This window comes from Cervus canadensis, chromosome 7, assembly GCF_019320065.1.
Source record: "Cervus canadensis isolate Bull #8, Minnesota chromosome 7, ASM1932006v1, whole genome shotgun sequence".
Taxonomy (NCBI): Eukaryota; Metazoa; Chordata; class Mammalia; order Artiodactyla; family Cervidae; genus Cervus; species Cervus canadensis.
In genome coordinates this window covers 80,797,077-80,811,272 of record NC_057392.1, presented here as the reverse complement: position 1 = coordinate 80,811,272, position 14,196 = coordinate 80,797,077, and the positions used below count along the sequence as shown (strand labels likewise).

General features: G+C 40.8%; 1 protein-coding gene and 1 long non-coding RNA gene across 4 annotated transcripts in view; one reads left to right on the top strand and one right to left on the bottom strand.

Annotated features, from left to right (window-relative positions):
- Positions 1-5,609, bottom strand: part of KPNA4 (karyopherin subunit alpha 4) — a 58,580-nt gene extending 52,971 nt beyond the window's left edge. The window contains exon 1 of the mRNA XM_043473874.1: positions 5,391-5,609. Coding sequence (XP_043329809.1) covers positions 5,391-5,459 — 69 coding nt within the window. The 5' untranslated portion in view covers positions 5,460-5,609. The remainder of the gene's footprint in view (positions 1-5,390) is intronic.
- Positions 5,610-6,020: 411 nt separating this feature from the next.
- Positions 6,021-13,758, top strand: LOC122444980. Of its 3 annotated transcripts, none has more exons than XR_006270404.1 (3): positions 6,021-6,129; positions 7,772-7,959; positions 12,382-13,758. It is a non-coding gene; the product is annotated as an uncharacterized LOC122444980 (long non-coding RNA). The 3 variants fall into 3 exon arrangements; XR_006270405.1 differs by having other exon boundaries at positions 6,043-6,149; XR_006270403.1 differs by having other exon boundaries at positions 6,069-6,430.
- Positions 13,759-14,196: the final 438 nt, after the last annotated feature.

Here is a 14,196-nt window from a genome sequence, read left to right as displayed (position 1 = left end):
TAGAAACCTGCAAATAAGGCTTCTTGAGGGTCCTTATTTTTAACTGCATACACAGGTCCTGAAACCCAATGCTCTGAAAATTTCTGAACTAAGGCCATTACAACGACATATATTTTGTTTTTATTTAGTAGGTGCCAATACAAAGATTGTTTTCATTTGATCTGTAGAAGGGGGGGAGTCTTCTTCATTACCTGTCTTACTAAACTTAGATGGAAAGGACAGTAAGTAAATGGATTGTGCTCTGTAGTTTAAAGTCTACAAATGAAACACAATTTCCGAAAGTATCTCTCGTAAAAACAACAACAACAACAAAATACCCTTACTAAATGCCTATTATACCCCACGGACTATACTAGGTGCTTCCACATTTACCCTTTAATCAACTTTGAGATCTGTATTAAGGCTGAGAGAAGCTAAAGGGAGGTGCTAAACATAATACAAATAGTACAGATCTCACTTTGAAACACAAGCGTTAAAGTCATTCCCTTGAATGTTATGCTATTATGTCATGTAACTCTAGAATTTTTCCTTTACATGATTAACAGTAATCCCTACTTCTATGATTGAGAGAAATGAGAATACAAGTAAAAGTATATATAAAGGAGATGCTGAAGAAGTTAGTTCCCTTTAATCAAACTTCTCTGTTCCAAAACTAAACCTGTGAATATCACAATCATCATTCAAGGTTAGATTTGAGAAGCTCTCATTTCATTATTATAGGCCTCAAGTAGACGAATGCTGTTTCAGCAACATTAAAAAATACCTTAAGGACACACAAGCACTATCAGATACAAGAGATCAATGTTTAAAACTTACCTATGCATTTTTTTCTAAAGTATTTTCATTCTTTTAAAGCTAAATTACTCCTACAACTCTTCCCAATCTTGTTATATTCACATCTGACATACTAGGCTCTATGAAAAACAAAGATCTTGATATCTTTAAGAAAATTATCAATGAAGCAATTCTGAAATTGGTTGCCTTATAAACTAGGAAAGCTGGCAGAAAGCACAAAAACAATTATTTAATTCCCAACTATATTTCTATCAGATATTTATATTGTCACATGCCTGGACTATTATATGAAAAATTAGACAGTGGTTATTTTAAGTATAGTAAATATGTTCCAAGATTTGTGATGAGAGAGGTCAGTCTCTAAAAGTTAACAAGACTTAATAGCTTAACAATGCCTTTCACTCTGTACAGTTTAACAAATCACCAAGGCCATTTTTAAACAACAAAACAGTTGATCAATTTATTAAACTCTTGCCAACCAAGTAATTATTTTTTCCTGAAGTTCAAGCTGACTTCATATTTTATGTTGCGTGGACAATTACAAGTTTCCAATTATCTACTGTTTTAATATTCTTTTATTTTTAGGGTAAGCATTTTCCTCAAAGCAGTTTTTATAAAATCTAATTATTTACCTAACAAAAACTTATGCTCTACTGAAACCTGGATAATCTCAGAACTTCTATAAAAATTATGCAGGTTTATTAGAAAGTCTACAGGAGAATTTCCCCTCTACCTCTACGTTTAAAACATAAGCTAGATGAACTCAGTCTGCTTTATTCTGACTCATTTTTTAATTTGAAATTTGGTCACTACCCATTTCCTGTGTTAAACTGTGCATACCCTCTCTATGGTTACTATCTCAAACTAATGCTGATCCTCCATCACACTGCATAAAAGAAGCTACACCTTCAATACCATCTGAGGGTCCCTATAAGTTATTTTAAACAGGTACTGACATACACCTTCTTTAATGCTGTTACCTTTTCAGGAAGTTAGCATGACCATATTTTGGAGGAGCCAGAACAGTAGAATAAATGATAGGAATGAATATCAGATTGAAGGTCATATAATCAGTTTCAATTCTAACAGAAATTCTGACTTTAGAAGGGTCACTAATTCCTTGTTCCCAAACTGTCTTTCAATGGGCAATTCATATCTCAACATTAAAAATGTTCCTGTTAATTTTAAGTTCAACGTAAGATATATGCACATGGAGGAAAAAACAAGAAGCCAATTGCAAATAAGGAAGTAAGACAATCAATTCCACTAAATCCTATTAAATCCCCTTCTTCCCCCTAAAAAAGAAAAGCTGAAGGTGATAAAACACTCAGAGAATTGCCAGGCACCTTTCTAACATTAAACCTATTAATCTTCACAACAGGAAGTAGATGTCAAATACCTCTAATTTTACAGATGAAAGAACCATAAGATTAACTGACTCTCCCAAAGTCACACACAAAGTTAGATATTAAACTAAACTCCAGGATTTCATACCCATAATTTGGAAACAAACAATGTTAGATCAAACCAAAAATGCTAGTTATCTCACTCTACCTGCTATCCTCTCTATCAGTGCTGCCCAATGAGGTAGTCACAGCTGCACCTGAAATGGAGCTAGTCCAAACTGAGATATTCTGTTAAGTGTAAAAGGCCAGATTTTGAAGACTTGTATGAAAAGAACATGAAATATTTAATTAACCATATTTGAGGGGGAAGAAATGGACATGGTTAGTATTTTGAGGAACACAGACATGTATGTTATTAATAAATACACACACTAGGACTTCTAGGGCTTCCCTGGTGGCTCAGACAGTAAAGAATCCACCTGCAATGAAGGAGACCTGGGTTCCATCCCTGGGTTGGGAAGATCCCCTGGAGGAGGGCATGGCAACCCACTCTAGTATTCTTGCCTGGAGAATCCCATGGACAGAGGAGCCTGGCGGGCTAGAGTCCATGGGGTCACAAAGAGCTGGACTGTTGCGACCAAGCACATACACACATAGGCCTTCTAATATTCTCCAAGGATAATAAAAGATGTTTTTATTTCATTGCAGGCACACGTGACAGAATAAATTACAAGTGAGGAGAAAGGATGACTTTCTCTTAAAATCATATTCCATTTCCTTAGGTGGAAACATGAAGATACTTATATTCCTAATGCATGCAGAGTTATCAAAGTCACCAAAGGATGCCCATAAGGCAAAACGAACTTCTCAAAACATTTTACTTAATATGTATTTACACCTATTTTTAAAAAACCACATAGCAAATATGGTTCCAAGATAGAATCAGCCCTTAACCTTATTTTGACTAAAATAATAAGAGATACACAGTGAGGGGAGAACATCAACTTAAAAAATAAGGATCACCTAAAAATAGCTTGGCAATTCCACAGAAAGTTACCTTATGTGTAAAACCAAAGAGAAATGAAAACGCAGGTCTACACAAAAATGCGTAGGTGACTATTCAGAGCAGCATTATGCATAATCATTAAAAAGTGGAAACAATGCAAATATCCATCAAATGATGAATGAATGAACAAAAAGCAGTATATGCACACACTGGAATAGTCAGCTATAAAAAGGAATAAAGCACTAATACATTATTTTTACAATATGTATAAACCTTGAAAACATTATGCTGTGTAAAAGAAGCCAGTAACAAAAGATCACATACTGTATAACTCCATTTATATGAAACATTTAGAATAGGTAAATCTAAAAAGACAGAATGACTGCTAGTGAGTCTGGGTTTCTTTTGGAGGGTGATGCCGACTGAGCGACTGAACTGAACTGAAATTCTAAGATTGACTGTGCTGATGGCTGTACAACAATGCGAAAACACCAAAAATCACTTCAAATGGCTGAACTGTATAGTATGTGAATTACAACTCAATGAAATTGCTTAAAAAATTAAAAAAGCAGCCAGAAAAGTAGAAGGGAAAGAGATTAGAAGGACTGTCAAGCATTTAATTGCTATTTCTCTAGATTTTTCTATTTTTGCCATATTTAAGCTTTTAGGTTTTGTAATTTGTGATTTTTTCCCCTCATTTTAAATATTCATAAGTCAAAATTTTTTTCATCACATCATTACACTACTAGATAAATTTAATGAAAATCATAACTTCTACATTTAAATGGCAATTTCAACAGCATGCGAATCATCTCAATAAAGTTGTTAAAATTCTTTCATTAAAAAAAAAGGTATTATAAAAATTATGCCTGATGTTAACCTTAAAAGAATCACAGAATTAACAAGATAGTATTTAAGTCCTTCAAACTAAGAAACCCACTGAGACAGCATTAACTGCCTTGGAGAGTAAATGGCTTTGTGGAAAGCCCCCCAAAATAGTCACCATCTCAATCAGGCAAAAGCTCAAAGTTCAGAAACAGATGATGGCAATTTGAAGATCTCAGTATAAAAAAGTACAAAAAAATAAAAAGTACTACTAGACCACCTTCTTTTAAAAACTAAACTCTTGATTCAGATGCAGAATGGAAATATTTAAAAATTTAAAAAAAAAGCAAACAAAAGAATCCCTATATTCACCTAGACTCCTAAAACTGAAGGAAAAAAGTCTTTTATCAAAAATCGGTAGGTGTTTAACTCACACACCTTATGTATCTTAAGAACCTCAAAAGCAGCTGTTATCTAAGATAATGAAGGATTTTTTTTCACCCTTTTAGAATAATAAAATGTGATGGTGCCATTCCGCAGCCCACCCCATCCCCCATTACCACCACCATCGGCAGGTGGAGGGAAAGGACTACAGGAAGACAGCTTGGAGTAACCCTTTGGACTTTATAGGTAAGAATGCAGCTGGAGATCTCTCAGGAAGGGGTAAAAAGATTTGTGAACAAACTGACACAAGGGTTATCTTTTGCCAGGAAGAGCGCACACCGTGAGCCACATCTTGCTCATCCACATCAGCTATATCCACAGTAAAACACAGGCCGCTGGAAGGCACTGTTAGCATCACCAGGAAGGCCTCTCACGCCGGGGGTGTTTTTTTTTCAACGGAGAAGTTGACTCCTGTAGTTTGGATATTGGGGGGAGGCAGGGGTAAAGCGGCAGTCGGGAAGACCAGAGAAAGTGCCTTTAAGTGGAGACGACTCGGGCCTCGCTGAGGAAGTTCCGAGACCCACTCGGTCGCCACACGCTAGTCCCTCCTCCCTCCCCACCCTCGGCCCCAGACGTCGTTACGGGAGCCAGAGCCGGAATCGCCGCCGCCGCTCCTGGGCTGGGGGCGCAGGCGGGCCGGGGCGGCGCGGCACACGCACGCCTCCTCCACACTCGCCGCGCCCGGCCTCCCTGCCGCGAGGCCCAGCCCCTCGCAACCGCGCCGGGCCGGCTCCGCGGGGCAGGCCTAGGCCGCGCCGGCCGTACCCCGGCACCTCGCTCCCCGCGGAGGCGGACCAGGCCCGACACAAACTTCCCGGCGCGTTAGCACACGCGTCACGGACGGACCGGCCCCCAGCGCCATTCCCCCGCGGCCCGGCGGCGGCGGCTCCCGCCCCTACTCCCCACACTCTGAGTCCCGGCGGAGATCGACCCGAGGCCCACGGCCCTCACCCCTCCGGCGCCCCCGAGTTTACCTCCAAGTCGCGGCCTTTGTTCTTGAAATTCTTGAGCCGTTGGTTGTCCAGTTTCTCGTTGTCCGCCATGGCCGGGCCGGTGACTCCTTCCCCCGCCCGGGCCCCGCGGGATCCGCCCCAACCACCACGCCGCACCGACACTCCCAGGAACCGGGCCGCTGCCTGAGCTGCTGTGCCCGCCGGGCCGCTGCTTCCTTCCTCCTCTCACCTGCCTCCGCCGCGGTCTTCTCCGCCTCTCCCCGCCCGTCCCCCCCCGCCCTAACCCCAGCGCGACCGCAGCTCCGGCGAAGACAACTGCGGAGCCGGGCGGCGGCAACGGCGGCGGAATGTGCTGCCGGCTGCGAGGGGGAGGCAGCCTCGATCTGAGGGCCCCGGCGCCGCGGCCACGCCCATCGCCGCCAGCCCCGCTCGCCGATTGGCCAACCAGACTCCGGTGCGCGCGACCAATCAGAAAGAACGATGGAGAGCGGGGGCGGAAGAGAGAACGGAAAGGGGAAGCGGGAGACTCTGGGAGGAAGGGGCCGCGGGATGGGCCCGGAGGGGAGGGGGTGTGGCGAGGAAGAGCAGGGAGGGACCACGTGCCCCCGGAGCAGGGGGGGAGGAAGCGAAAGAGAAGTAGGAGGCTTAAAGGAAGGCGGGAAGGGGAAGGGGGAAGGAGACGCCCGGGAACGAGTTGGTTTGTTCTGGTTGTAGGGCCCGCCCCAGACGTCTGGAGTCCCGGGGCCGAAGCTCAGTAAAAGTACGTTCCTGTCTTCTTCGGTGCGTCTTCTCTCCTAGGGCATTCTTTGCGCGCTCCTGGTGCTTTACAGGAGATCTGCGCCTCGGTTCCATCCCGGATCGGGATAACCCCCTATTCTCAACCGAGCTTCCTACCCTGGCAGGGGTCTCTGCTGCCTGGGGGCCCGGCCTTGGGGCCTGGACTGGAAAGAGTGACTTGCGTTCCGGAGTCGCAGCGGAAAGCGGGAGGGTCAGTGGCTGGGAAAGGAAAAGGACGCTTTAGAGGAATCTGATTCATCCCTTCTGACCAAGTCCCGCAACAGGTGGGAACTTGGGAAGCGCTGATTTATCCTGTGGTTATTCTTGTGTTGTTGGTTAGTTGCTAAGACCTATCGGACTCTTTTAGGGGCTTTCCCTGGTGGCTCAGTGGTAAAGATATACGACTCTTGGCGACCCCATGGACTGTAGCCCGCCAGGCTCCTCTGTCCATGGGATTTCCCAGGCAAGAATACTGTAGTGGGTTGCCTTTTCCATCTCCAGGTGCTCTTTCCAATCCAGGGAACGAACCGGTGGCTCCTGCTTGGCAGGCGGATTCTTTACCACTGAGCCACCAGGGAAGTCCCCCATCCTCCTAGATACTTCGTCTTGCAAAGTTAAAGGAACTTCTCGGCCACACAGTATCAACTTCTGAAAGGCGGGAACCATGGCACCTGACATAGGAAATGTAATATTCTGACTCTGTTGAGAAGGGAAAAGAGTTCCAAAGATACACATCTCTAACAGAAATGTTATTACCAGAGATAGAAATAACACAGTCTACGAAAGAATGTACTAAAAGTGCTTCAGAAAACGGAAGACGGAAATGATTTAAAATATATATTTTAAAACGTTTAAAATGAGAATAATGCCTTTAAAGTCTTTAATATTTTGTATGCTTTCAGCTACCTAGGCAAACAGAAGCTGTACTTGGAAACAATTCACACTGTACATTAACTTGAATGTAAATTCAGTGCCTATTTTAAGTTTAAAATGATGTTCATTTTAAATTTTATTCCCCATAGAACCATTTAATTGAAGGAACATTGCACATGTAGCACTGATGTCTTCAAACTGAGTTTAGAATAAGAAAATTCATTTCAGAATACCCTACTCCTAAAAGAAGGGTGTGATCACAGTATCCACTAAGAGAGATGCAATACAAACAGGAAATAACCACAACTTGTAATTTTGGTCTTTCCTATTTGTTTTTTCTCTATATTCCCAGCACCTCATGCTTGGCACCCTTAGTATGCACTCAGTGACAAGCCAGGACCTACAGCTAAACTGCTGTGAGTGTGTGTTTCATTAAGTTAAGAAACAAGCTTACACTTCTTGATTAAAAATGTTGATTGAGTTGTTACAGTTTCTAATTTACACTGGGTTCCTTCTAAGAATTCGTAATTTGGTATCATGCTCATTTTAGGGTTAAAGTTAAGGGAGTAGATTCAGACATAGGCTTCAGGGCAAACCCCTTACATGTTTAGGAGTTGGAACATACTTTTCTAAAATGAACAATTATCCTTAATTATAAGGATAGGTAGTCTGTCTGTTGGCCTAAATTATTCATTTGAAATTATCCCTACCCATTGCCTCTCACTTTATATGTTTTGTATCTGTACCTCCAGTTCTTTCCAGATGTGTGCGTGTGTTCTAAGACATTTCGGTAGTGTCTGACTCTTCGCAACCCTATGGACTGTATCCTGTCAGGCTCCTCTGTCTATGGGATCCTCCCGGCAAGAAGACTGAAGTGGGTTGCCTGTGCCTTCCCAACACAGGGATCAAACCCTTGTCTCTATGTCTCCTGCATTGGCAAGTGAGTTCTTTACCATTAGCACCACCTGGGAAGCCCTCTTTCCAGATAGAAGATATATAATTTATAAAAGGGGTACATTGTTTTCCCTGGAGTTAGTAATAGATCTAAATACAGATTGGCAGTCTAATTGGCTGGATATGGTAGCTCTAAGCATAGTTAGGAGGTTTCAGAAATTTAACTTGCCAAACTAAGGAAATAGTAAAATGCAGCCATTAATATCATTTCAACATAGATTAACAAGTATTTTTGTGTATATGAAATATAAATTATAACCAAATACTATAAGACTTCTACACGAGGCCTATTTTTTTTTAAATTATGAAAGTGTGATAACACATTTACAGGAGACTTGGAAAATACAGAACAAAGTTGCACATAGTTCTACTATATATTACAATTTTTTAATGTAGATAAATTAGGATTTTTAGTTGGAGTTTCAGTATCAAACTCTCAAAAATTAACAAATAGAAAAGTAGAAAGATATAGTAGACTTGAAAAGCACTATGAACCAATTACACATAATTAAGATTTATACAATTTTCACACTACAGCAGGATACAAATTCTATTCAAGTTCCTATAGACTATAAACCAGGAGACCCTGGAACATATCCAGGGACATAAAGTGCAAAAATTTCATGGTCTAAAGGTATTGAAATCATACAGAGTCTATTCTCTTATCACTGAAGAATTATGTTAGAAATCAACATCAAAAGATATTTGAAAATAAACCACATTTACCAAGAGAGATCTTTGACTTAGCCACTGAAGGCCCATGAGACCTATTTTTAAATAGGATATTCAATATCAGGTACTTAATATCCTGACATTATTACTTTGGTATAAGAAAAGTCTAAAATACTGTGGAGATACTAACTTTCAATGTGTCGTGAAATTCTCTTCTTAGGGTCACTTTCTGAATAAAGAAATTTATTTCTTTATTTTCTTTACTACTTCTCTGTTCTGCAGCAGAGATTTGTGAAGAGGATTTGTGAAGCTTTATATGGTGTTTCAGTTGATCAAATGTAATTTCAAAAATAATTATAATTTATCATTATTTCATTTAAGCAGTTTGGAGTATTCTCATGATACATACATTAAATTGAAGAATGTAGAATCCCTCTTTAATCTAGAGTATGGATCTTATAGTTTGTCTTACCATTTGGGGAATTATGTGCAATTTCTTGAGCAAAACTCTAGGCAGTATTCGCTGTAAGTAGAAGCAGCTTTGTATGTTGCTAAATCTTAATTAAAATGTAATTTATATATTTTTTATAGTTGGAGTGGTTCTTTTTTTGAGAGAGAAAAAAGCACTGAACCTTTGTTAACACAATTTTATTTTCTTAGGAAAACAGAACTGATCAGGTATTAAGGGACTTTATTTATTCCTCTTTATTGCCAGGCTTTTTCAGACTTCACTTCTTATTTTGACTCAGGGCTCTGAATGGTAAGAGATGAAAAGGCTAGCTGTTGATAACAATTTGATTAAGAGAGATGAGCCATGAGCTTTTCTTAAGTTAGATTTTTGTTTGTTGTAAAGCTTAGTTTTGACTAATTATTAATAATTGGAGAAATGCTCATAATTCATGTGTACAGATTATTGATTGTTGGTAAATATCTATTTGTATTGCCATGTGGGAAACATCCATAGACTTTCTAAAACTTTTTTCACTTGCTTTTTATTTTGACCTAAATATTGGGAAAATGAAAGGATACATACTCTTCATTTTTAACTTTTAAAAAGTAAATAAAACAGAAGGAGCCACTTAAACCAAACAGTCAAGGATACTGATTATATGACTTAGAGCAGTGCTTCTCAAACAGAGTTCCCCAGATCGAGATGTTAGTAAGTGTTCCTTAAACACACACACACACACTTTTGCTGGCCTAACACTTTTAGGAACTTAGTGGGTTGGGGGGAGTAGGAACTTCAGGACATTAGTGTTAAGCAGAACATTATTTGGAAACTTGAAATAAGTGAACCTAGAAGGGTCACTATCCCTCTTCAGTTTAAAAGTTTTGTGTTAATAACACAGTTTGTAAGTATAGTGATTTACAAATGATTGGTATTTCAAGTTTGCTTGAAGATAAGTTCTTTGAAATATGTGCATAAGAGCATGGTCATGACTAGGGAGTAGGAGTTCAAGTTAGCCCACAAGGGCTTATTTAATCTATAAAGTACTTATATGAATGTCATGGAACCCAGTGACAATATGTGGCAACAGTTCTATCGGGAAAATATTTGGATTTATAACTTCGGTTGGGAGGAGCACATTCCTTTTCTTTACCTCTATGCACCAGAAGCTGTGTTAGGTGAGAAAGTTATAGTGTTGTTTACAAGTACAATTACATGTATCAGAGATTCTGCAGATCCATATCTTACCCAATGTTAGGGGAGCCTCACCTCACTCTCACTAGTGAGGCTCCTATGGCTTCCGTTAGCCCCAGCTAGTGGAAAGGAATGTTCAGATTCTAGGGGCTGAGAAATAAGGAACTGGGCCCAACCTTTTACCCCAACTCCTATCTTTTTTGGGGGGCGGGGAGCTTTTAATTTTTTAAAATAATTATAGGTTCACACGAATTGCCAAAAAAAAGTACAAGGAGGCTGTATATATTCTTTACTCAGCTCTGTCTCCTCCCCGTGGTAGCATCTTGAGTAACTACAGTACACTAGCCAAATGAGAAAATTAATGTTGATATATTTCATAGAGCTTATTCAGAGGGGAGGGGAATCATTAGGATGTAAAAACTATAGAAAGGATTGGGGATACCTATATACTGAAGCCTTATAATCCTATGCTTGAAGAGGATTTTACAATGACACAATAATTGCTACCAGGAATTCCCTGTTGATTGGTGGCTAGCACTCTGAGCTTTCACTGCCAAGGGCCTGGGTTGGAAAATATTAATCAGATCCCACAAGCTTTGCACTGAGACCAAAAATAAAAAATAAAATAATAATTGCTACCAAATATTTAATACCTATCATATTCTAGGTCTAGGTATTCTATCTACGTGATGTATATTATTATTATCATTGTTATTTGCATTTTTACTATTATAACAATTATTGAGCAATTATGGGGCAGGCAGTCTTCTAAGCAATTGATAATATTGACTCATTGAATCCTCATAACAACCCTATGAAGAAAGTATCTCATTACTCACTTTTCAGATGAGAAATCTGAAGCACAGGTTTAGTAATTTGCCCAAGATTACACATTAAGTAGAAGAGTCAGCATTTGAACTGAGTCGGACACCGGAGCCAACACTCCCAAGTGCCATGTAGATACATAGACTTCAGTGTTCATAGTAACCTTTTAAGGTAGATATTATTGTTTCTGTTTTATATATATGGAACCTGAGGTTCAGAAAGGCTAAGCAATTTGCTCAAGATCCTATACAACTAATAATTATTGGAGCCCCAGTTTGATTCCAGGTCTAACTAGTTGCAAACTCACTATTTCTAGTTGGCCATTGGTATCTTGGGCTTCCCTGCTGGCTCAGATGGCAGAGTCTGCCTGCAGTGCAGGAGACCTGGGTTCTATCCCTGGATTGGGAAGATCCCCTAAAGGAGGGGATGGCAACTCACTCCAGTGTTCTTGCCTGGAGAATCCCCATGGACAGAGGAGCCTGGTGGGCCACAGCCCACAGGGTCGCAAAGAGTCGGACTCAACTGAGTGACTAAGCACAGCACAGCATTCTGATTGGTATAAGGTGAAAGCTCATTGTAGTTTGGGCTTCCTTGGTGGCTCAGAGAGTGAAGAGTCTGCTTGAATGTGGGAGAACCAGGTTCGATCCCTGGGCCGGGACGATCCCTGGGCCGGGAATATCCTCTGGAGAAGGAAATGGCAACCCATTCCAGTATTCTATCCAAATCCCATGGATGGAGGAGCCTGGCAGGCTACAGTCCATGGGGTCGCAGAGTCGGACATGACTAACAACTTTTCACTCACTATTTCTAGTTGGCGCTTGTTATGGACTGAATGTTTGTGTTTCATATCTTGAAACCTTATCCCCAATGTGACAGTGTTTGGAGGTAGGGCCTTTGGAGGTAGTTAAGTGATGAGGGTAGAACCCTCATGAATGGGATTAGTTCTCCTCTAAAAGAGGCCCCAGGGAGATCTCTCATCCCTTCCATCAAGTGAGAAGGTTACAATGAGAAGACTGTGGTCTATGAGGGAGCAGGTTCTCACTAGACCCTGAATTGACCATCACCTTGACCTTGGACTTCCAGAACCATGAGAAATAAATTTCTGTTATTTATAAATAAGTCACCCAGTCTATGACTTTTCAAAATTTTATTTACTTTTTAATTGAAAGATAATTGCTTTACAGAACTTTGTTGTTTTCTGTATGACGTTTTGTTATAGCAGCCTGAATACACAAAAATTGATTTTTGCCTCCCTGTTTTTTGTTTTAGTTTGTTTCGACTCTGGATTGAACCGGGGCCCTTGGCAGTGAAACCACAGTGTCCTAACCAGTGGACCACCAGGGAATTCCCACCTTGCTGATTTTAAACACAAATCCCTGCCAGACCTCAATGATATTGTGATTTAAGAAATGTATATTTGGTCTTCCTCCACAGTTCTGGCACAAAAACCTTTGCAGTTTCCTAATGATAAGTATCTTGGGGATATCTTTCCTTCTCAGCTTCTGAAATAGCTCCTGAATGAAATCCATGTCCTTTCAGCCACCTCTGAGTTTATGTAAATATGACTTTTGGAAAGTCCCTAAGGGTAGGGACCTCAGAGGAGGAGAGAGGGGCTGGAGGTTAAATCAACAGCTAATGAAGCCTCCATTAAAAAACCCCAAACCAACTTGTTCAAAGAGCTTCCATGTTGGTGACTCTATGGAGCTGCTGAGAGGGTGGCGAGCCTAGAGAGGGCATGGAAGCTCTGCACCCTTCTTCACACCGAGCCCTGTGCATCTCTGCCACCTGGCTGTTCCTGAGTTATTAATATATACTTTTGTAATAAACTGGTAATCCAGCAAGCAAACTGTTTTCCTGAGCTTGGGGAGCTGCTCCAGCAAATTAATCAAGTCCCAGGAGAGGGTTATTTGAACCCCCAGTTTACTGCTTGTGGATCAGAAGCACAGGTTAACAACTTGAACTTGTGACTCATCAGGGGCGGGGCTCAGTCCCCCAAGATTTTAACCTGTTTGATCTGATGGTATCTCTGGGTAGTGTCAGAACTAAGTTTAAATGTAGGAAACGCAGCTGGTGTGGTAGCATTGTTTGGTGGGGCAAAAAAAAAAAAAAAAAAAAAACTATCACACACTAAGCGATCAGAAGTGAGAGAAGTGCTGTGAGTCGACAGAAAATAGAAGAGTATTTTTTTTTCCTAAGCAAGCTCTAAAGAGGTCTAAGTCTGAAACCCAAGGCAGTGGTTGTCAAACCTTAGAGTGTTTTAGAACCAATTTGCAAGACTTAAAACCTCAGTTGGTGGACTCCATCTGCAGAGTTTGTGATTCAGTAGGTCTGAAAGAGCAAGTGCTCACTTGATGCTGATGGTACTGGGTCTCGGAACATACTTTGAGAACTACTAGATCTGGCCTGCCATCCCATTTAAGGTGGTTTCAGACTAAGGGAAGGATAGAATTAAAATAAGGATGATCAGACGTCATAGTAATAGATGATGATATATCAGCAAATTTTCAAAGTACTGCAAGTATAAAATAATGGTTCTGTGACTCTTACTTGGAAAAGGTACTGCATAATTAACGTTTCAAGGATAGAATATACATGTCGGTAATATTCAATTCCATTTACTTTCTAAATAAATTGATGCCGTATTTTCCTGGGTTTCCTTGCTGCCTCTAGTTTTCCCCTTGAGTTTTCTCAGGTTCCATCTTCTTGATGACATTCTTCTAAAACAGGGGTCCCCAAACTCCAGGACCTAATGCCTGATGACCTGAGGTAGAGCTGATGTGATAATAAAAGAAAGTGCACAATAAATGTAATGAGCTTGAATCATCCTGAAACCATCCCCCACGCCTTGCTCCCGAGCCCATGGAAAAATTATCTTCCATGAAACTGGTCTCTGGTACTAAAAAGGTTGGAGATTGCTGCTCTGAAAGATTAGCTCCATTGCTCCTGTAAAATCTAATCTGAGCTCCTTGTAGTTAGCTTAAATCTCATGTTCTCTGCTACTGCCTTCCCTAGCTCCTTGAAGTCTCAGATCCGTCCTAGTTCTTGAGTCAATTCACAAAGAAGCAGAACGTGTCTCTATTAACT